At 34.6% G+C, this 25784-nt stretch overlaps 1 protein-coding gene across 4 annotated transcripts in view; it reads right to left on the minus strand.

Moving 5' to 3' along the window:
• The window catches only part of LOC125682309 (TGF-beta receptor type-1-like), a 49301-nt gene extending 26847 nt beyond the window's left edge, over window positions 1-22454 (minus strand). For 3 of the 4 annotated variants that reach the window (XR_008800205.1, XR_008800204.1, XM_056155228.1), the window contains exons 1-2: window positions 22170-22315; window positions 9279-9393 (exon numbers count right to left, since the gene is read on the minus strand). Coding sequence is in view for 2 of the 4 variants with exons in the window: in XM_056155228.1 (XP_056011203.1) it covers window positions 9279-9393; window positions 22170-22233 (179 nt within the window). In the remaining 2 variants the exon portion in view is untranslated. Of the gene's footprint in view, window positions 1-9278; window positions 9394-22169 lie in introns of all 4 variants that reach the window. The other variant, XM_048922792.2, reaches the window with a different exon arrangement.
• Window positions 22455-25784: the final 3330 nt, after the last annotated feature.

A 25784-nucleotide genomic window follows, 5' to 3' on the forward strand; every position in this document is an offset into this window, starting at 1 on the left:
CTGTTTGACCAGGTAAATGCAAAGTTGGAGAAAAGTCATAACAACTGAAAAAAAAATTCAAAAGCATAATGAAACTTATGGCATAGTCTCTCTAATATAGATTTTGTTTGTTAATTGAAATTGATACCTCTTATCTCTATCCCTCTGCAAAATTCTATGGTATTTTAATAAGAGTAATATTGGAATTTGTGGGATAAATGAAAATCCATGATTTTTTTAAAACCTGGATTCAATCCTTTTGAGTTGAGAAGGACAATAAGACTATCATATGTCCAGATTTCAGTCTTTGTTGCTTTATCACATTTCCTTTTCACTAAGTTCCAATAAACAGACGAAGACAGTTTACAAAAAAAAAAGCAATCAGACAGTGGATGATTAAATAAATGTGCATCTTATCACCCTTGATATCGAAATCAGACCCATGTATACATTGTCATGGCAATTATGAAGATGCCCTTTTTAAATATCCATTTAATTTCATTTTAGTATCAACAAGAGGTACTTTGAGCAATGCTCACTAAGAATACGCCCTGCTTACCCCAATCTCCCAAAGGGTGTTGTTAATAGGTATAAACTACCTCTTTCCTGACTGTAAAAAAGAAAGGGCAATTGACAAAACCATGGGTAGTCTCTTCTCTTGGAATGTGTTTGAGCTTTGACCTTTTGACCCCAAAATCAATAGGGAACATCTTCATCCCATGGGTAGTCCATATGTATGTTATACAGTGGAACCCAGTTATTACGTTCCCCCTTTATTACGTTAGTCCGCATATTACGTTGGAATTTTAAAGCACAAAACCATTTCTTAACAGACCTATATTAAATAGACCTCGTTATTACGCTGTCCCAAGATGCCGGGACTCGGTATTATGTTGTAAAAATTCCGACAAAAACGTAATAAACTCCTTATTCAAGAGTGATTCTCAAAATAATAAGCCATTCACACCTTGACTGCCCCATGCAGTTATTTACCAGGTAAATTTCCTGGTTTCTTTGGGGATTAGAGATGCTTGACTGATCACGCTTCAATAGATCTAGTGACATCAATACGGGTGAATACCCTGTATCGTATAGAAGCCAGTGATAAACAATTAAATAATGTTTATTTAGAAATTGTACTCTATGAAATTTACTTCATTTCTCATAGTTTGATAATCAATGAAATAATAATTTCTCAACCACATGCATGTTAATTTCGCTATTAAAACTCTATTTACGGACAGCTTTGGTACCAAACATGAAGGACAAAATTTATCGTAGCAATGATAAAACAGTTTGGGTGACTGCTTGGACATAGGTAACTAAAGGTGTTCAATTAAAAATTATTCGTTGTTTGGACATGCAGCTTGAGTATTCCTAAATCTCGTCCATACATACACCGATCAAACTGTCCAGTGTTATCGGCCGATTCGTGCACGGCATTTATCTCAGTGAACATTCTAAAATCCCTTGATGTGCACGTGATTTTAGTGCCATTCATTCAGTTTTGTAAATGAAATCTTCGTGCATCATTATATATTTTTTTATGTGGATTGCGCTTAAATTGTTCTCCGTGTTTATCTTTGGTGAGAAAAGTGTGTAAGTGTTGGGTATCGTGTGCGTTTTTTGTTGTCGCTTTGTTGGTATTTTTGAGGTGGGATTTTTTTATTGTGTTGTGTATTGTGTAATAAGAGAACTTAATAAAAACGATGTTTTGTTAATTTTTTTTATACAAAATATGTTGAATACGAACCGGAACAAGTTATTAAGAGAAATTACATGAACGCATTATGTTAAAGTTGAACAAAATGGTGGTCCAAACGAATGCAGAAAAGCAACGTTTATCAAAACATCCTTATGCATCCTACACCAGAAATAATAAAAAGGGATAAGAACATGAAGAATTATGGACATTTAAGATAAGATGTAAATAAAACAAAGTATCATTATAGTCTTTTAATAAAGAAACAGTAAAGATGTATTCACACACACACCCCTTCACGGAGTATCAACGGAAGATATACAATTTCCAAATGATATTTTTAACTGATTTCACTTGGAACGCTTATTACGTTGCCCCCGGTATTACGTTATTTTATTGTGGAAAAATGAAAAACGTAATATCGGGGTTCCACTGCAGTGACTGTAGGTGGAAAGGATAATGCTTTAAAGCCCGGAAACCATATTGCTACTCCGATGTCCATGCAGTGCACTTGATCTTTGACCTTTTGACTCCAAAATCGATAGGGAACATCTTCATTCCATGGGTAGTCCATATGTATGATATGGTGACTGTAGGTGGAAAGAGTAACGCTTTGGAGTCCAGAAACCATTGCGTCTACAGACGGATGGACGGACAGACAGACAACCCGATTCCAGTATACCCTCCCCCCACAACATTGTTGTGGGGGTATAATAACACTAAAGATGTTATTTAAGTGTTTTACAAATGAACACTATATACCAAGTTTGGCCCCACCCTTATCTCTCTCTCTCTCCCTGTCTCTCCTTCTCTCTCCCCATCTTTTCGAAATTAAATTCACATTATACATGTACATATGCACTCCTAAATATACACATATATGTTTGTACTTGCTTGAAATATGTATATACTATATTATCATGTATTGTTAATATGTAAATGTTTATTTATTGTGAAAGCAAAAAAATAAATGAATTACAAAAACAAAAAAGTTTGGCCCCACCCTGGGGTCAGAACCCCTACCCCGGGGATCATGAAATTTCCAATTTTGGTAGAGGCCTTCCTGCTCTAAATCACTATGCATTTAGTTTCTCTTACATATGTGTGTGGTTCTAGAGAAGATTTTTGAAAATTGGTCAATTTGGGGGAGTTTTTGATCCGCCCCTAAAGCCTCAGGGGTACAGGAATCTCGAAATTTACACTTTATGTCCCCCTTGTCCCAAAGATGCTTCATGCCAAATATGAAAATAATTGGACTGGTAGCTATCAAGAAGAATTTTTAAAAATTTCAATTGTTGACACACGACAACCAATTGCAATAGGTCGATCACCTAGGTAAACTCAGGTGACCTAAAAATTTGTAGCATTAATATTTCGCCTCGCCTACATACGGTACCATGCTGTGCCAAAGAAAGATTGTTAAATTAAGGAATGGAAGTAATATCTATACTCTTTTAACATTGTTTAATAAATTATAAAGTAAAATGAGATATTTAAATGACATGGAGCAATATTGCCATAGTAACAAAACAGAGAAGCTTAACATTCTCTGGATGTCATATAACACTTGTAACTTCATTTACAGATCTGCTAAACCAAAAAAAGATGTTATAAGTAGATTTTATGATTCTGTCGGTAAGATTTGACTTTTATGCAAAGATTTTCTACTTTCAAAGCAGGCCGGAACTTTAAAACATGAAAATAAAGATTTGTTTAATATACAGTACAAAACATTCGTCTTTTAAAATAATTTTAAACAAGATGTGTTTGTGAAACACAAATGCCCACGATAATGGCCAATTCCGAAGATGGGCAAGGTCACAAGAGCAAATATCTTGGTACCAGTAGAAAGATCTTGTCAAAAGAAATGCTCATGTACAATATGAAATCTCTAATATTTACCATTTAGAAGTTATGACCAATGTAAAAAAAAAATTAAAGTAGGTCAAATGTCAAGGTCAAAAGGTTCAATACCAACGGAAAGATCTTGTAACAAGGAATACTCATGTGAAATATCAAAGCTCTATCTCTTACTGTTCAAAAGTTATTAGCAAGGTTAAAGTTTCAGACAGAATGACAGAATTACAGATTTACAGAATTACAAAATGACAGACAGGACAAAAACAATATCCCCCCCCCCCCCCCCCGATCTTCGATCTCGGGGGCATAAAAATTGGAAGAAAACGAGCCTTTATTAAAATATATGTAATAAACAACGTACTTTACTGATTTTTCCTTTCAAATCAGAACTTCCTATTTCTCTGTTAGTGTTAATTACAAATAATTGTTTCTAGACAAGCAAATGTTTATGAACTGTACATGAAGGAACTTTCAGATTTACTGTCCCCGGTTTGCTTGGCAAACCACTGCCTACTTTTCATATTACTTAGAATGAAATTGTGATAAATTTTCACCCTCTTTTGACAGATAAATAGCTCTTCTTCCGTCTTAAAACCGACAGCTTTATGTTCTCCTTCAAATATATTGTCTTTTCTCGATTCCTAAAAATAGGTTCTTTAACAAAACGAATAAAACTTTCGAAAAGTATCTTACTTTTGCATTAGATTTAATAAACAATCCCGATATTTTCCGAAGCTACACGATAAACGATTTTCAAGATAAACGGAAAACCTGATACACGCAAAATATGATGCGCGATAGACCTGATAAACGCAAAACACAATAGAAAACGGAAAACATGATAAACACAAAACATGATATGATAGGATACACACATGATACGATAGGATACACGCACGGTACGATAGGATACACGCACGATAGAACACGATAGCATACACGCACGATACGATAGGATACATGCACGATAGAACATGATAGGATACACGCACGATAGAACACGATAGGATACACACACGATAGAACACGATAGGAATGTCAGACAAGAATAACGTTGCGGGTACTGTATAAACTGATAGTGCATGTTATGAATTACAGTATTTACCATAATGGTCACTTACACATTCAAAATAAATAACACAGACTATAATGACCAAATAATTTTCAATCAACCAGTATTGACTGGTTTTAACTAGTATTGACCACCGGCCCATTCAATACTCATACTGACCACTTTTTTGCCAACCCTGCAGTGATCTCTCAAGATACTGAACAGATATTTACAAATAACCAGTCATTTGATTTATGACCTTTGACATGGTGATTTGGGGGTCATCTACTCTTTAGGGGGTACCAGTGGATTTATAGACTTCTGGAGAACTCGTACCCAGAAATTTGGGTTCGAGTTCTGGAAAAGTCACACCCATCAATATCTGGGTACGAGTTCTCCTGGAGAAAAACTTTGTAAATTTACCAAATAGAAATGTGGGTACGAGTTCTCCCAGAGAAAAACTTTGTAAACTTTATTATAAAAGTCTGGGTACGAGTTCTCCCGGAGAAAAAACTTTGATTTTATCGGATAAATTTGGCTGGTACGAGTTCTTCTGGAGAAAAAATCTGGGTACGGGTTCTCCTGGACAAAAAACTTTGTCATTTTATCAAATGGAAATCTGGGTACGAGTTTTCCTGGAGTAAAACTTTGTCATGTCTGTCATAAAAATCTGGGTATGAGTTCTCCTGGAGAAAAAAAAATTGTCAGTTTATCAAATGGAAATCTGGATACAAGATATCCTGGTGTAAAACTTTGTCATTTTATCATATAAATCTGGATACGTATGAGTTCTCCTCGACGTGCACATGCCAGAAAATAAAGGTACGCTATAAAACTACTATGTCGGAGGTTTAAAATTAGTGTTTAATTGCAATATTCTTGACAATTTTGGGTTTTGAGCCCTGTGATCTGGATCGAGTAATAAATGTGCTTTTTTGCTGACAAAAGAAGAAAATTTTCCAAACAACTTCCATCAATATTGTCTAGTAACACACTTCTTTTTGTGATTTTATAATCTTTTTCAAATGCATTGTACCATCTAACAAAATCTCTCCAGAAGGCAGATGCATACACACATGCAATCATAAAAAATATGAGTGACTGTTTCTGTTTCACTTTTGCAAAATGAACACAAGTCATTGTCTACAAGTTTATATGTTTGTGAAGGAAAGAGTTTGTATAGTGACGATGTAAAACTCTGATTCCCTATTGTGGCCCCAACCTATCTTCAGGGGTTATGGTTTTACCAAACTTGAATCTGCACTATGTCAGAAAGCTTTCATGTAAATTTCAGCTCTTCTGGCCCAGTGGTTCTTGAGAAGATGTTTAAATGACCCCACCCTATTTTTGCATTTTTGTGATCATCTTCCCTTTGTAGGGAGCATGCATGGTCATTCATTTGAACAAACTTGAATCCCCTTTGTCCAATTGTCCAAGGATGCTTTGTGCCAAGCTTGGTTGAAATTGGCCCAGTGATTCTGGGGAAGAAGATGAAAATGTGAAAAGTTTACCACAACTGACAAATTTCAATCAGAAAAGCTCACATGAGCCTTCGGCTCAGGTGAGCTAAAAATGATTGTTTACTTAAGTTTAAATATCAACTTAAATCCACAGCTTTCAATAATCTGTTCCACATACCCTCCACTAATATTACTACACTTAATTCTGTATTGAAAATTGGGCAAGTACCAGATACACTACCCACCATAAATAAGTATACACATAAGCTTTTGGAATGAAATATAATCAATATAAGGAAAAAGAGTTGAATTCACTGTGTATAATTTTTAATTTCTCTCAGTTATATAATCATTTAAGGGTACAATTTCAATATATGTGAAACAATAATGGACATTCAATATTTTTGGCTGTCTGTTAAATTGTGATATTGATTTATTTAAGGTGAAAAATCCAAAGGTCTTATAAAAGTACACATTAAATACACAATAATATGTTATATATGTATTAGTAATTAGTTTGAAATGGTTTCAAGATAAAAGTTTGCATAATATCCCTTTTTAGGAAATTCAGATTCAGAAAATGAAGTAAATATTTGATAAAAAATAAGGATATAAAAAGTTATAAAGCCTACTGTTATCAATTCATATACAAGAGTTAGGTATTTGGCATAGAAAAATCTGTATCTATGATGTAACCATATTTTGTATGTGCAAGTAACTTATTTTGGTAAGTGTATACTTATTTATGGTGGGCAGTGTATATTCATGGCTTCATTGGTTTAGATTCTTACATATCTACATCGTATATCTTAATGGATACTTGCATCTTGATCTCACCAGAACAAAAGCATCTATGACCAAACTTTTATATAATATCTTAGTAGTTCAGCTATTTGATTGTAGCAAACCTTTATCAATAATATGGCATCTGTCTTTACTGTGCATTAATTGTAATACCTCTATATCTTGTGAAGTTATATAGATATAATAACAGCATGATATCCCACCCACAATACAAACCAAATATCACACCATTTCTAGTCACACCGTATACAACGTCACATTCGAGGAGTCGTCACTGTGGAGCATGAGGGCTCAGCTCCGAAGTAGAGAAAACGCAGTATCACAGAGTATGAGATTGATTCGGTGACAAATTTGAATGATCAAAATATATCTACCACACTCTATGCAATATGATGTTTGCAGAAATATGGTGTAGTTTATGAGAAAATCGATCTCATATTCTGTGATACAGAGTTTTCTCCGCTTTGGAGCCGAGCCCTCATGCTGCACAGTGACGACTCCTCGAATGTGACGTTGTTTACGGTGTAGTCATTTGATGTCAGATACGAAGCTTTTTATTGTTTGCCATCATTTTTCAATAACTAGATGTGTTGACACAACATGAATGTCCCCACCTGCAGTAAAATTAAATGTAAGAAATCCATTGAAATATAGTATTTAATGTGGTATTCAGATGGTATATGTTACACACATTTAGTACAATGCAGAACTCAATAACAATTCTTTATATATGTTTTAACAGCCATAAAATAAACACAATAATTTTTCTACATTAAAGGGGCACAACTCCATCGAAATCAATGAACAGGAACAAAACTCAAACTTGATCTGTAATTAACTCATCAATATACACCTACAAACAAAAAATCAATACAATATCTCAAGGCATTTAGAAAAAAGTCTGGAAAAAGTCCCAATATCAATTTTTCTAAGTTAAAGGGGCACAACTCCATAAAAAAATCAACAAATTGAAACAAAACTCAGAATTGATCTGTAGCCCATCAATACAGAGTTGTGGAAAACTGCCGGTCATGCCGGCAAAACCGATTAAAAATGCTTGCGACCGGTATAAAAGCCATTGATGTCGGTCCAAATGACCGGCCTGGTTTTTTGTTTTTGTTTTGTTTCCTGCAAGCATCGGTGCATTTTTCAGCGCAATTATCTTGTAAAACTAAAATGCGATTGCGTAATACTTTTTTCCTTACTGGTAAACAAGATCGAGGCATACCATATTTGCATTGACAGACTGCCGGCTGCGTACCAAATAACCGCTTACAAAATTTTATCGTCGCCTAATTAAAATACAGGTAATCTTCTATAAGATATCATGAAAATTCTGTTCTTAACCGAGGAGCTGTGGAGATTTCACAAGCATAGAAATGGAAACTGAGTAAATGTAATTATGAAGTATATCGATGTTTAATAAAGGAAATAAATGTTGTGTACTTTTTGTTTTGTTTTTTAATTTTGTGACTTTAGATTTCAGACTGGCTTAAATTATTTCGGACTGGCTTATGTTGCCTTCTTGTCAGTCCGAATGACTGGCTATCTAAAAATGTTTTCCACAACTCTGCAATAATACAACTGCATACCAAAAATCAATTCAATATCTCCAGGCATATAGAAAAAAAGTCCGGAAAACTTGTTGTTGCGGAAGAAGGGACAAAGGTAAAACTACATGCCCTAGCTGACCACTTTGAGGCGGGACGTAAAAATATCAGCTTTAAAGAGACTGTTTTTTATTTTAAAACACAGTGCTTTGAAGAACATGATTATTTTTCTACTATACCAGAGACTCCTCTTTGAGAGATACCTGATATGTAACAAGTACAGACATGTACATACTGTTCTCTGATGTGCTGCATATAATTTGGCAAAATCAAAATAGTGTACTTTTTCATAAAAAGTTTAAAAAGTCTGGGAACTGTCACACAGTAATAATTTTTAAAGTTCACCAGCATTTTTTTAAACATACTATATATCAGAAGCAGTGTATACAAATTTCATAAAAGGTAAACTCTGTTGTAAAATAATGAAAGTCAAAACAGGATCCCATACCACACATACATGTAGTTGTTTAGAACAACTTCAGCCGATACCCAGTACAAAAAAAATCACAAGAGCAACTGAACTATGAAATAATGCACTTAAATGATTTTTGTGCAAACCATGCACGTTCCCAAGCATTATTGCAATGAAGCCAATATTATACAATTACTGGCATTTCTGAGGTCATTACGATGCTTTACCTCCCTGAAAAGTGCAATGTTTACCGAGCCCGAAAGTTTCTTCTTTTGACTGTGTCACACCTTTACATTTCATGTGAGTGCTTTAAGTTTGTCACATCTTTACATAATATACTTTTGCTTACCTACCCCACTAATGTTCTCACTGAGTCACACCTGTTCACACTTGTTCCTACCTGTAACGTATCTTATACGTCCCATCATCCCTCCTAGCCTTCAGTGTGATGCACACACCATTTGTCTCACAGGTCTGATTTGCGAAAATGCATTCTTCACAGAAGCATTTTAGTCCTGTAAATATACAAAAGCACTGATGAATGATTTAGTGACAACATAGCATAATTGATAGAAAATGGTTTAATTCTTTAGATTACATGCATCAGAGTGTGTATTCGAGTTCAAAATGATACTTCATGGATTAATAATAATTAATAGCCTGAGACTTCTCATTGTTGGAATGGCACATCGAGTTGTAGGAGTAGGTGAAAATTAATACGCTATGTACTAATCGTTTATGAATGTTGTCTATAAGGGATGGAAAAAGTTGTGCATGGAAGAAAAATAATCTTTTTACGTACATGGAATTATGGTTGCCAATGTGCTACCTTACAGAGAGTGTAGTGAGCCAAAGTGGTGGATCGTATTCCAAGCTCCAATGACTAAACCACATGAACAAGTCCAAGCATGCTGCACATGTCTCTACAAATTTTTTTTGTCACAATCCCAGATGTCTTTCATAAAATTTTTAGGATACCTTACAAAGACATATCTCCTTGATCTCCGATTATGAACTTAGAGATCAGTGTTCGAAATTAACCATAGACTGATAGACCAAATCTATGTCAAATGACATCAGTTTATGCAAATTGTAATTGAGATAGACCAAATTGTCTTTGCCGATTTTCTAGGTTTAAAACAATATAATTATAGAGTTATCTTAATAGACTGGGTCAGCAAAACAGCCTACAGTAGCCCAACTGGCATTCAGTGGACACTAGTAAGACGTCTGGAAGACCTTGACTTTGCTGACAACATCTGCACACTATCTCACCAACTTCAAGACTCCCAACATCAAGCCTCCAACCTAGAAGCAACAGCAAAAAGAACTGGCCTTTACATCAACGCCCAGAAAACAAAATCAATGAGAATCAACTCCATACAAACTGACTCTATCAAGATAAACAACATGGAAGTAGAGGACATCAAAGACTTTACCTACTTAGGAAGTATTGTCAGTACATTAGGGGGCACAGACGACCACATCATAGCAAGAAAAAGGAAGGCCCAGCAAGCTTTTGCCATGTTAAGACCAGTATGGCAAAGCAAGGCACTGAGAACACGCACCAAGATCAGAATCTTCAACACCAACGTGAAGTCTGTTCTACTATATGGGTCTGAAACCTGGAGAGAAACATCAACATCCATGAAATCAGTCCAGGTCTTTGTAAACAAGTGCCTGAGAAACATCCTCGGGATAAGGTGGCCAGATGTTATAAGCAATGCAAACCTGTGGAAGAGGACCAACCAACAACAAGTGGAAATCACCATCAGAACACGCAGATGGAACTGGATAGGGCATACACTGAGGAAATCCAGTACTAACATCACAAAACAAGCCCTAGAATGGAATCCACAGGGACAGAGAAAGCGGGGACGGACAAAGAACACCTGGCGCAGGGTATTAACATCAGACCTGAAGAAAATTGGCAAGACCTGGGGAGAAGCTAAGACCATATTGCACAAGACAGAGGGAAAGCCACTGAAGCCGCCCATGTGGATTAATGATGATGATGATGATCTTAAAAGACCCTGGTCAGTTGTTGTCTGATAAACGTTATGAGAAAAGTAGGATATTGTTATGGAAATGGAAAGAAAATATGCTTTCTAGGTACATTAAAAGTAAATAACAATGTTTTAAATTTGTGTTATTTTTTTTCCCAACATTGTAGTCTATGCCAATACAATAAGGTCTATGTCATCTTGTTTTGGCATAGACCCATGGTCTATACCAAGTTTTACTGTGGATTTACAGTAATTAAGTTTGAACGACACATATCGCCAAGTACATGACGTGCTCCAGATAGTTCAATGGAAAGTCCCCGAGTGATTTCAAAGAGCGCTTCTGATAGGTCAGTTAAATTATAGGTAGGCGTTCCCAAGTATTTGGCATTATATTATCTCGTGCTTAACAAGTGTAAGTTTCACTATTTGATTTCAATGTAAGTTGCACCGTACGTAGCGTGAGATGAACCCAATATTGGTTTTTATTTGACGATTACGTTAATAAAATGTCTTGTAAAGTTTATCTTATATATACTAGATATCTACATGTATAAAAGTAATGGGATATCTTATAAAGAAAAAAATATAAGATCTTTTATAAAAGATATAAGACATCTCGTAAACTTTAGAAGATATAACTTTTATCAGATACCTTATAAATCTTATCTTTTAAACAGGAATAAACGTGCCATACTAATATAATCCACTGCAGTATCAATAGGTATGGGAGGGGGCATGAAAGGAATTTGAAATAAAAAGGTGGGATACTGGGTGAAAAAGGCGGGCTCCGATATGTAAAGAAAAGACAGGATAGCAATATATTGAGATAAAAAAGACGGGATTGAAAATACTGTGGGAAAAGGCAGGATCCGCAGTTGCCTCTATATCCCAATAAAAATTGAAAGGTTACTCCCTTAAATTCCTATAGATTATACTTGTCAGTTTTAAGTGATCAGAAATTTCAGTACATGTTTCTATAGGCAATTTTGCCCATTTAAGAACAATGCTTTTGTTTTGTTGTCTCTTTCACATTCGCAGTTTTCATATAGTTATTTTTAAATAAATCTCTCAGAGGATATTTTCGAAATCTTACAAAGCATTGGATAAGGGCGAGATCAAAAGAAAATTTCTAAATTTAAAATTCAAATAGTTAGGGGGAAGAGGGGGTAAAAACTCGGTAAGTTTCTGTCATCCGACATCGATTACGCTTTAGTGGGAAAAAAAGACAACTGACTTTAAAACCACATAATAATACATTTTAATAAACATTTAATAGTTTCAATGTACACTTTCATTTGTTTTACTTGTTAATCAACTAGTTTCAACATACTTCATATTTAGTTTTGTATGGGGGGGTGGGGGGGGGGGGGGTGTCTTTGTGAGAACTATACGAACTCAGTTTTCTCAAACATATGTACATTTGATCTCGCCCCTAAAATAATTTGTCAGATTAAGTAATAAGATCAATAGATATTCTACTTGGAGAAAACATTTATTTTCAACACATGGCAATAGGATGCTTTGATGTCTTTTACTGTTATATATACCCACATTTTCGTAAGAAATTCAAAAGTAACCATCGCTAGATACTGTTAATTGAATGAACAACTGCAAGTTCTGTGAATTCTATCAAAAACTAAATTCCCCAAACCATCCCTCTCCTGTAACACATTATTAAAGAAATTCAGCATTTCATTAGCATTATACTATTACACTAACGTCATAATAAACCACAGCAAAGGTTGATTGTTAATGTTGCGTTACTGGCGTACCTTTGAACCTATATCGCTGGTCCACCCCTAACTGCATGTCCATGATTGAGATTACCCATTGTACGAATGACACTCGCTTCGTCAAATATATATATATATAACTGACTCGGCCTAAACTGCAATAAAATCAGTAGCAAAGAAGTTTTCAACATTTCGTTCGTGTTCAGACCACAGGGGCTCACCACGAATTGACCCTCTCTATTCTTTATTTACATTTATTTGTAAATATAGAATAGACGATGTCAAATTTTAAAAAGACAAAAATTTCGTGATGACCCCCTGTGTCCAGACGAAATATGCTTCTCTTAGATTTTGTTTGCAGTTTCTTGAAAGTCATTCCCCAAAAAATTTCTCGCAGCTCTACAAATTAAAGACACCGATGGTACATTGTCAGGGGTACAAATATTTCTCCTTAATAAATTTTGTCCGATTTCTCTATTATATACACTCGATTTCTTTTTAATTTCATCCTCGATAAACAGAAGTACATCCTGTGTGAGCTTCATTGGCGACACTTTCAGTGCAAGAGTTTCCATGATTGACAATTTTATAACGTGGACTTTGTGACGCCTAATTTCTTACTGATTTTACCATAAAATAAACCCTCAGCATGTAATTTTAAAATCAACATCATTGTTTTAGTTGGTATTGGTTTCCCCTTTTCGCAGTCTCTTCCATCGTGCTAAAAGATTATGTAATGACACGCTAGTGTAAAGACACGTGTGCCCATCTAAAATTATTTTTATTCCCACCCCTTTAAATATTGGTCCAATCGCAGTGATTGTTCTTTCCTTGATGCGTCATTATTGACAGATTTGTTTTAAAATCAACTATCCGGGACCGCAAATGAACTCGAGAAGCTGAGTCGTTCACACTTACTGTAAATTCACAGTAAACCAATTTCGAATACTGAGAGATAATCTCAATTTCATCCTACTCTTGTGGTGTTCTACACAATGAAGTATGCCACATTAAGCAGAATGTGTAGCAACATGTAATACCATGGAAGATAGATGTGTGGTGACACAGTCTCCGTTTGAACATCATAATACAACTGAAGCACTTGCAGATTTAAATTAGGAGCTGAAGGGTTTATAATAGAAGCACATGATGATGAAAACAACCTAGGCCTGTGCGGTGCACCGAAAATTTCGGTGCACCGCGATTCATATCATTCGATTCGATGCACCGATTACAAATTCAGGATTTCGGTTTGGTTTAGATTTTACATACACCAAAACAACAAATATGGCGTTCGAGTGATGTGCATAACATGTGGTTTTTCATACAACAGAGATTTAAATCACTACTGTGTTGAGAGTTCGCATTTTCACCACTCAGATATCAACAGAATATGGTCCGTTAAGATCATTGCAGTTTATCTTTACATGACATATAGCATTTCTGTCAGTGGACGAGTGGTGGAGTGAAAGGTAATGACACAGATTTGACAGTTAATATGGGAGAAGTAAATCAATAAAGGAGAGATTTTCAAAGATTCTCAATCGATAGAATTGTTGAATTCTTACATATCAATGGAAACAATATCATATACATTTAGATTCACTATAGATTTGTTTAATAATCCAAAACTTATGCAGCATATATTAATATAACAAACTTTAATAGACTGTCGTGTTTTTCTTTAAGTTATAAAATGCCATCATAAATAGATACGATGATTACAAATGATGACATGTAGTTATATAACTTGAATAAAATCAACTCAAATATGCTACTCCAGGGTTGGGTGGTTAAAACCGCCCCCGGTTTTAACCGTCCCGGTCAATACTCCCTAAGTGGTCAATACTGGTCAATTGAGATTTAAACTGTCCATTTTCCAATTTTTGTACATTTTTTGCAAAGATAAATTAAGTCTTTTCATTATAATATATGGATCAATTGGTTATCAATAATTTTCATTAGATAATAAGATGTAATTTCATAAGTTTAATATATTTGGTTTGCTGAAACTGTGATCATAATATCTTCATAACTATAAAAGAGGGTCACATATAGCATAACTAGACAATAGGATCTGCTTATACATGTACCTGGACAGATTAAGAATAACAGGTAGCTGGACATTAAATAAACAGTGATTTAATATGAATTCATTTGGATGACAGGTGCTGTAGATAAACAATGTGTTGTAATGTACAGAGCAGGAGATGTACCTGAGCACAGGAAACAGAGTTGACAGGTGTTAATTAGCATACTCTGGGAGAGGACCAGTGTACATGTTATTGTTATGAAAACATCACGAACATCCCCTCAAATGTTTATTTAACAGTTAAATGAAGATTTGAAACAATAGGTAGTTCTTGATAAACTAAAGAATTTGAACAGAAATAGAAAACACTTCCCCCATCATACTATCTATGGCTTCAACAAAACATAGTTTAGGAAATACCACAATTTTCCTCTCACATTCACTTCTTGACCTGCTAAGAGACACAATCATGAAGCCTAGAGATCCTATTTGGAATTTCTATGATATTGTTGACGACAACAACAAAACCACAGCAAGATGTAAAGACTGCAATGCTCTTGTCAGTGCCAAAGTAATATGGCTACGAAACAGTTTTAATTTTTACAATAAACTTTTACATTTTCCCCAAGTTAACAGAGTCATTTACATTATTTATTTAATATTATGACTTGCAAGTATATTATAAACTGATAGTGCATGTTATGAATTACAGTATTTACATGTACCATAATGGCCACTGAAACATTTAAAATAACAAACAACACAGACTATAATGACCAAACAATTTTCAATCAACCAGTATTGACCAGTATTGACCGGTTTTAACCAGTATTGACCACCGGCCCGGTCAATACTCATATTGACCACTTTTTTGCCAACCCTGTGCTACTCATTAAAATTGTTAAATTTTGTGCTGTCAACGTCATTAGATAAATTGGACCTAACATGAACCAAATCGAAAATAACAGAACCGTCCTGTTCAGAATCAAAACCGAACCGAACTAACCCTGAATCGTCCCAGTCCTAAAACAACCACTTATATAAGATGTGACAGCTTGAGAACTATGTCTATGAAAACTTTTGACAGCAAATGATCATGATCAACTTGATTAATTCTAAGCTTCATAGCTAGAAATAATTATCTTTATTCACTAGTCATTTGGGCTATCAACTTAAATTTTTACTGGTCAACTCATAAAAAAATATGTTAATTCCATTGTTAGACACACATAAATGGGGGATGGAGGATCCGAACGAATCACCTATGAGCTAGGTAGAAAATAAATATATTGACCAATTTGTATGCACTTCCAACTGTAAAATTCTAAATGTTCCATAGTTTTAATTGGACCCCTGAAACATGCATGGGTGGGGCCCCCCATTTCCTTCAGGGAAAATTTCTGGATCCCCTCCTATATATATATATATATATATATATATATATATATATGTATATATATATATCTCTATCTATCATGTAATATATATGTACCTATTAGGGCTGTTTTGGTGCACCACGATTCATACCATTTGATTCGATGCACTGATTACAAATTCAGGATTTAAGTTCGGTTTAGATTTTACATACACTGAAAACAACAAATATGATGTCCGAGTGATGTGCCATGTAGAACATATGAATTTTTATGCAACAGAGATTTAAATCACTACTGTGTTGAGATTTCCGAGTTTTCACCACTCAGATGTACCAGCAGAATATGGTCTGTAAGATCATTGCAGTTTATCTTTTTTAATGATATATAGCATTTCTGTCAGTGCTAGAGTGAAATCAACATCATAGATAGTAACACAGATTAAAAGTTTTGACAGTTAATATAAAAATGAAATCACTGAAGGAGAGATTTTCAAAGACTCTCAATTGACAGAATTGTTGAATTTTTACATATATTGAATGAAAACAATATCATATATATTTTCGATTGGTGATAGATTTGTTAGATAATCCAAAAATTATGTAGCACATTAATACAACAAATTTAATAGACTGTCAATGTTTCCTTTTTCTATCAAAGTTATGATATGCAGTTACAACTAGATATGATGTTTACAAATGACAACATATAGTTATACAAAACTTGAACAAAATTAAATTATGTATACTACTCATTTAAATTATTAATTTTTGTGCTGTCACTAGACAAATTGGACCTAACATGAACCGAATCAAGAAAAAAAACAACCAAAACCTGAATTGTGCTGTTCCGAATCGAAACCGAACCGAGCTAGCCCTAGTACCTATGTACACCAACTCTAATGGTAGCTCCATCAACATAACAAATTGGCAAAGCTTTATCTCTGTCAAAATGTTGGTGAATAAAAATATTACCCATTACACAGATCTACAAAAAGAGATCCCTGGATGTGTGAAATCAAACAGAAAACCTACAGAATGTCCTCCACTCTTCATTTATTGTCTCTTCGTGTTTGTGAGAGTTTTCAGTCTGACAGAATTTGTACATTGACTACATAATGACTGACAAAAACAACTGTCACATAAGCTAGCTGGTATTAACTTGCAAATCTGTATAAAATATACCAATAGATCTCACTGGTCCTTGGGTCTTAACATCTGAATACACAGTAGTCGGACGTTTTGGCACAAAGACACTTCGGCCCAAAAAATTTGACACTTCGACCCAATTTTTTTTTTAGACACTTCGGTCCAAAGACATTTCACTAGGTTGAAGTGTCAATTTACTATAATGTGGAAACGCAATAATAAGGGTTATGTTGGCAAAATGAAAAATATGGGCCGAAGTGTCTCATACGAAAAAAATTACGGTCGAAACGTCTTGGGATGAAGTGTCTCAAAAATTTGGGCCGAAGTGTCCAACATTCAATACACATGTACATCTATCTAACCTCATGCATTATGGTTGTTTTTACTACCGGTAAAAGGTACCTTTCCCCTTTGGCAACAAATGGATATTTCCCCTTCAACAGATAAAAAATTCCCCTTCATTTGTAGAAACTTCACAAAATTGTATGAGAATTTTGAACAAAAATCATTTTTATATATTATAAGTCATTTTCTGTAATTGTCAGACTCTTACAATATACAGGGCTCGAAATTAACATATGTCCGTCAGTCTGTGACTGGTTAAAAGTCTAGCGGACTGACTGACATTTGTTTTAGTCAGTCCGATGGGACTGGTTAATTTTCTAAAGCATCATTTTGGAAATTATACTTATGAAATTTTATACACACAATTGGCATGCTTTGAATGTAGATATCAGACGAATCTGATTTGTAAATATAAATCCCACATTTAAGTGTTACAATATTGTCTGATTCAGAGGCATATTGAGTTAAATTTCATTTTAATAACATTAACGAAATATGTTTAATTATTTCTGGAACACTCTGTTGGACTGGTAAAAATTATACCCCATCAGTCCGGCTGGGGGTCTGGGGGCTGCCTTGAGGCCCCTGGTGGGGCGAAGCAAAACTAGACTAGTACTAAGTATGCATCTATTTCTGATCACAATAATAATTTGATTAAAATGCTGTTCAATATTGAACAGGTTGGGAACACTTCCCCTGTAGCAAGATATTCTCACTAAAACGCGATTATCCCTCTCTAGCGAGAAAGTAAACATTACCATAAACAGGTGTTTTGGCGTCTTTTTGAAAACAATGGCAAATCCTGTGCAACGCTGAATAAGTGCGACACAAACTCAACATGATGCGAATTGTTTCTATGAAATTGACAATATAGTCAATAGGGCTGGGACGATTCAGTGTTAGTTTGATTTGGTTCTGTTTCGATGCAGAGCACTATGATTCGGTTCATATTAGGTCAAATATATCTAATGAGAGCACAAAAATTAATAATTTTAATGAGTAGCATACTTGATTTAATTATATTCAAGTTGTATTTACTATATTGTGATCGTTTGTAAACATCATATCTATTTATAACGGCATTTTATAACTTTGATAGAAAAAAGAAAACATTGACAGTCATGAGTCTATTAATTAGAATTTGTTATATTAATGTGCTGCATAATTTTTGGATTATTAAACAAATCTACAGCCAATCTAAAATGTATAAGATATTGTTTTCATTGATATGTAAAAATTCATAAATTCTATCAATTGAGTCTGAAAATCTCTCCTTTATTGATTTACTTCTCTCTCATATAAACTGTCAAAACATTTCATTTGTGTCATTATCTAAGATGCTGATTTTACCCCTACACTGACAGAAATGCTGTATGTCATGTAAAGATAAAATTTAATGATCTTACGGACCATATTCTGTTGGTATATGAGTGGTGAAAATGCTAAATATCAACACCGTAGTGATTTAAATCTCTGTTGCATAAAAATCCACGTTTTGCACATCACTTGGACGCCATTCTTGTTGTTTTGGTGTATGTAAAATCTAAAACTGATCCGAACCGAAATCCAGAATTTGTAATCGGTGCATCAAATCGAATGGTATGAATCGTGGTGCACCGAAATTTTTGGTGCACCACACAGCCCTTATAGTCAAGAAATTGCATATCAAAGTTGCTGCGTAAGAGGGAATCAGTCTGAAATCCAATACACATCATGTCATTGTTTTGATTAATATATTTGCAGACGTATCGGACATTTTACCACTTTATCTTCTTTTCAAGTGAAACACGAAGAGATGTACTCCACAGGTGTTTTTCTCGGTTTTATGGGATTTATTTAATCTCGCTAGAGAGCAGGACTCGAAATTAACATATGCCCGTCAGTCTGTGACTGATTAAAAGTCTGGCGCCCTGACTGACATTTGTTTTAGTCAGTCCGATGGGACTGGTTAATTTTAAAAGCATCATTTTGGAAAATATACTTATGAAATTTTATACACACATTTGGCATGCTTCGATCTGTAGATTATTATAATATCAAACGAATCTGATTCGTAAATATGAATCCAACAATTAAGTTTGATTATTTCTGGAAAACTCTGTTGGACTGGTAATTTTTTCTGCGGACTGATTGAAATTATACACAATCAGTCCGGCTGGACTGGTGACATAAAAAGTTAGCTTCAAGCCCTGATATAGATAAAATGAGTAATCAATCAATTTATATCATAATGGCTGTTATAATCTGTTAATATTATATTCCATGGATGTCCCCCATCCCCATCCCCTGGAAGATCATGACTGCATTCTCAAAAATTCCCCTTAAATATAAAATGGGTAGTAACATCTAAATGCTGGATAAAACCTATTCTCTTTAGAGAAGTCGAGAGGCATAGCCTTCATCTATTTCTCTTCGCAAGCATTCATGTTTTGATTCTGGAAAACGTGTAAATGCCGGAGTTGGTGACGGTTAATGCTTCGACCGACGTTTCAACTCAAGTGTGTCTGGATTTACGCAATAGACAACTTGCATTCAAACATTTAACAGTAATTACACAAAACTGTCACAAGGAAATCAAAACTTACTTGCTTTTAATCCATTTTCAACATGCCCCTGTCCCGGGTTTGAATCACAACTCTGATTACGTCAGCCTGCTTTTCTCTTAACTGGTCCCCTATTGTGACAGCTCCCAAGACCAGTTAACGTAAACCCGGGACTGGGGACATGATGAAAATGGATTAAAAACAAGTAAGTTTTGATTTCCTTGTGACAGTTTTGTGCATTACTGTTAAATGTTTGAAAACAAGTTGTCTATTGCGTAAATCCAGGCACATCAGAGTCGAAACGTCGGTCAAAGTATAAACCGTCACCGACTCCCGCATTTACACATTTTCCAGAATCAAAACATGAATGCTTGCGAAGAGAAGTCGAAGGCTATGCCTCTCGACTTCTCTAAAGAGAATAGATAAAACCCTGCATGTCGTGTGTAAATAACTATTCATATTCATATGCCAAGACCCAAGCACCTGTGAAACATGTAAATCTGTATTAAATAAAAACATTTGCAGAGACATCAGGGCTCAAAATTAGCGAGAAATACTCACAAAATGCGAGTACATTTGAAAAATAACGAGTAAAAATAATGGACACTCGAAAATCTTAGCGAGTGGTGATTTACAAACTATGATCGTATCGGATACGTTTTATATGGTGATGCGCTATTCGCTTCTCTCAAACTTGCACTCTGAATCATACAAAAGCTTACATGAACGACCGATTTCAATAACCGTTTTTATCCGGATTTTTCTTTTATGATTTTTTAAGAAACTCGGAGTCAAACAAATGCTTTAGAGATCGGACATCGCATATCGACATGTGCCACGAGTCCTGTTCACCTATAGGGGTGATTAAATTGAATAATTCCAAGTATGATGTTTTTGTTATTCATTTATCTACAAAAAATATCGGAATCTATGTTTTACCAAGTCTTCCGGTAGTTATTTTTATCAGAATCATGAGAATGTCATATCTAAATTTATTGTCATATTGAGGTCGGGTTGTAGTGACGTGCATTTCTCACCGAGTTGATGATTATCAAAAAAGTCATAGGCAGCGATTTTTTTCAACCCACTGGTACTGGTACCGGTACCCATTCGAATGGGAAAAATAGCGACAAAATCGAACAAATTGGGAATTTTCTACAAATGTTTCAGCAAATGATTTTAACTAAAGGAAAAGAAAAAAAGAGAACAAAACAAGAAGTATTCATCTCTTTACAAACTTTTCACGGTAATATTTGCTGTTGTGAGACATAAGGAATCGCTGTAGACTTGTTTTAGAATCGTCGTAGCTCTACAAAACACGCGCACTGCCATGATCTGTACTTTCGATTTAATACCGGAAGTGAACATTTTAGTTAACTTGTACAACGTTTCAGACTACGTAAATAACGATGTCAGCGGTCTATTTTTCGGCAAGTAAGTTGGGAATTTTTTGTCTCAAAATTGGGAAAAATCAATGGTTTCTGGCATTAGGAATGGTACCGTTTATCGGTACCAGTCATATAAAAAAAAAAATCGCTGATAGGACTCATGATCGTGCTGCTTATAAAACCAGTCCAGTACTCGCTTTAAAAAATCACTAGTGACAACCCTGATGTGGCATAAAATAGGAAGACTGGATCTAGACATGTGGTAAACAAGTCGTGGATTAGACTGTTAGAGGTGCGATAATTAAGAGATCTAGAAATTGCACCATATGCCTTACGTAACTTAGTGTCTTGTCCAAACGCTGCCTGTTGACCCACTAGGCTCAGTAATGATGGGGAAAATCATTGATTAAAAAAAAATATATATATATAAAGAGCACTGCTTCATTATTTTCATTTTAGCTTGTAGGTTTTCATTTTAGGCTGTGGATTTTTTACCCACAGGCTAAAATTAGCCTGTGGTAGAAAAAGTTAATTTCGACCCCTGAGACATGATGATGATAAAAAAGAGACACAAAATGCTTACTGACACATAATGGTTACAATGAATGAATGTACGCTGATAAAATTTGCATGTTTGTTTCCAGTGATAAAAGAGTACGTACAACGACTAGGTGCGAAACGCAATAAAAAATACAGACGTAGAAATCGATATATTGTACATACCTGTAGTGACTTCAATTAAAACAGTTGTAAGAAAAACACAGGCTAAAACATAATAAAATAACATTTTCAAGCACGTTAGCACCTATGTTTTGGTGCCTACATTTTCTCAGAGATATGGCCGATCGGATGATGTTACGCGTATGAATATAGTTCATATAGTTGGATGTTTAGTGTATATGAATCATTTATAAATCGATTTAAATGAAATTTGTGTGTAATGTTAAAAGCTCTTCGTGAAAAGATAATTATCTAAGGTGTCAGACGATTTACATTTTGTTTCTCTCTACTACACGTATGGGTGGGTGTAAATGTAGTCCGGAACATATGTCTCGGGACATTTGTCCCCCGATGTCCGATATTGATATTCGCCGATTTAACGTTTTATGTCAGTGTTTCTTTAAATATCTTACTAAATGTGATTTAAGACAATCACCAAGTGTCTTCATTGTGAATTTGGTGTATGAAAATTGCCTATATATTTAGTAAATGGCTTTTATTTATTCTTTAGGGTGTAGAAGTAGTCCCGAAAAATTTACGAAGTAAACGCATTTCCGGTTTTGTTTTCGCTAAATCGGCGAATCAATCTCTCACCAGAGGGCGTATTACGCTGCGCTACAACACCTCTGTCAACGTCAGAATGTCAAGATTCTTGGCAAAACTTATTTCTATCTATTGCATTATAAAGTATGATTTTACAAGTTTTAGAGTTAAGCTTAAAATCTTACAGTAAGTTCACAAAAACAACGAATTCCATGATTATTCTAGTATTATTGGATGAATGAATATTTATATAAAACCTTTTAATTCGCTCAGGTGTCTCATATTTACCAGCTTCTGCGTTTATAAAATTCAGACAAGTGTTTGATTTGCTTAGATATGATCATAACAGTTTGATATGCTAAGTTAGTTTTAGTACGATTTTATATGATTTTAGACGTTGACAGAGGTATTAGTGGAGCGTAGCGGGAACGATAACTCTGGGTAGAGATTGTCGGCGAATATCAATATCGGAAATCGCGGGACATATATCTCGGACTACATTTACACCCACCCCACGCGTATGGATATTCTAGTGTGTTAAGATTACGTAATAAGTCTTCGTGCGCCAGGCTAGGCAGTTTAGCTAGCATACATGACAATACTTTTGCAGCAAAGTAGGCCAATATATGTTATCAATTAGACATTACATTTTGTATTTCTGTAACCTATATGTACTGTAAGGGGAAAAAATTGGTTGTGTAATTTTCACCAACACCTAAGAAAACCGAATGAGAAAACTAATCACATTAACATTAATCAACGTACTGAAAGTACTGATGGGAATTTTACGCCAGATGCTTCTGGGATTCATTTTATTATTATTATTATTATTTTGAAATAGAGAAGTACCCTCAAAAGTCATAAACTCATACATAAATTGATGTTGTGTCTCCCATTTACTACAATCAAAGCGCAATCAATTATGGCTATACCGAATGTAAAACAGTGTGCAGCTGTTGAAAAGAAATACAAAATTAATGAAGTCTCAATGGATTAATTGCGAAGAACAATATGAAAAGACAATGACAGCAGAAGACCACAGACTGTGACACAACAGGGCAGGATGTCTTATTCACATTCAAATGACTGACGATGAGCAAAGCAGGTTGAAGGGGATGAACGTAGAACAAGACAGAAGTATACCTACGAACATTTTAATGCAGATGTTATAACTATCTCCACAAAACTCAAGACTATGAGCAGTGTTTATAGGAGGGTTGAGGCTGTGACATATGATGTCAGCAAGGCGAGTCTGAACAGACCCAGAGCATAAGATAAGACACCAGCAGACTGAGGGGTGACAAATAGCTTACCCCCCCCCCTTTTTTTTCCCGTGAAGCTAATTGTTGATGGCATTTGCATGAAAGACCTCATCTTGGGATAAATAATTGCTTGCGATAATATATTTTCATCTATTTAATTTGTAGAAAGAATTCAATTTGTATTTTAAGTTGTGATATATTAATGACTTTTTATTAAAACTACACTTTCAGTAATTGATGCATACAGCTATAAAGCTTTTTCATATCATTCAACATGATTAACAGAATATCAAGAAATTTAATTTTTTTTTTCTTGAACAATATTGAGCGATTTAACTTTAAAAATAATGGGTTCAACTTCGTGAATAAATAATAAAGATTACGTGAATCGACAGAGAAGTGCATATATAGAATTTCTACACAATGGATACTGTAAACGTCTAATTGAATATTAATAAATCAGATATTATGGAAAGTTATTTCACCATTATGAATCTAAAAGGCAATAAAATCATTTAATCTATCTATTTAGCAAAGAAAAAACTAATCTGATATTTCATTCAGTACATGTACCGATTTTCTAATTTTTTATTGTTACACATGAGGTATACGTTCTCTATCTGCATGTCAATCAGCTGGCCCACGGGGAAATGTGTATTTAAAAACCTGAAATTCTATGGTGTGTGTTCTGATCTTCATACTTATGACAAATAGTCTTGAAAACAACAAAGTATTTGTTTGATTTTCCTGTCATCGATATTTGATTTAATTTACAACTGAAAGTTTGAAAACTGTTAAACTGCATGACTGGTTGTTTCTATACTAAAAATGATTAAAATGAATTTACTGTCGAGCTCAGAAGTTTTATCATTAAAGTGGACAATGAATGCAAGCCATTCTAACACTGAATGTGGCGATTCATGATATCTTTGGTGAGCATTGACAATTATGTTTAAAATTAAATAAACACAAATTCCTGTCGGTAAATATGATTTTCTGACAGCGTTTTCGCTCTACCGACCCTCGCTTCAGAACAAAAATCGTCGCTAATCGATCACCCTTGCATTTTATAATAGTGTAAAACAATAGAAAATAGATGTACATGTACTCATCGAATCACATTCTTACATTTTAATTAAAATCTCAACAATTGCTTGTATCGAGACAACTTACTATCTATGCATGTGAAATTTGGATATCGATTGCATAACCGGAAATCGATCTCGTTTGATTTCTATACATAATCTCTTGTTATGCAATTGATCGATTAGCAGGCGTGTGCTAGGCATCACGGTGACAGCTACATGTTGCATATAAACGTTTTCATTAAGCACTCGGATACATTTGACATGTATCCTAAAATTATTTTACATTTCAAAAGATGGAATACTTCCATGTCAATTACGTAAGAACAAATATTGTACCAACTTATGTAACAGGTACGTGCACCTGGTTATAAAGCATCCTAGCTCTCACAGATGTTAGGTTATAACGCACATGTAACAAATACTAGATTATTTAATGTGTACAAGGTTTTAACCGTAGCCGTAGATTAAAAAAATATACAGGTATTAACAAATATTATTTATAATTTTCAAAACTTAGAGCATCTTTCAGAGTCTTCTGGACATGTTTTATTAGATATTAATGTTTTATTAGATATTCATGTTTTATTAGATATTCATGAATTATGCACTGCACTGTGATTTTTCTCATGGAGGTTTAACTATATAGTCCTATGTAGCGTTCTACGCGTTACTAGATTTTCATGAATGTCTCAACTATGTGTAATGTTTTGTTCCACAAATATACA

This window comes from Ostrea edulis, chromosome 2, assembly GCF_947568905.1.
Source record: "Ostrea edulis chromosome 2, xbOstEdul1.1, whole genome shotgun sequence".
NCBI lineage: Eukaryota > Metazoa > Mollusca > Bivalvia > Ostreida > Ostreidae > Ostrea > Ostrea edulis.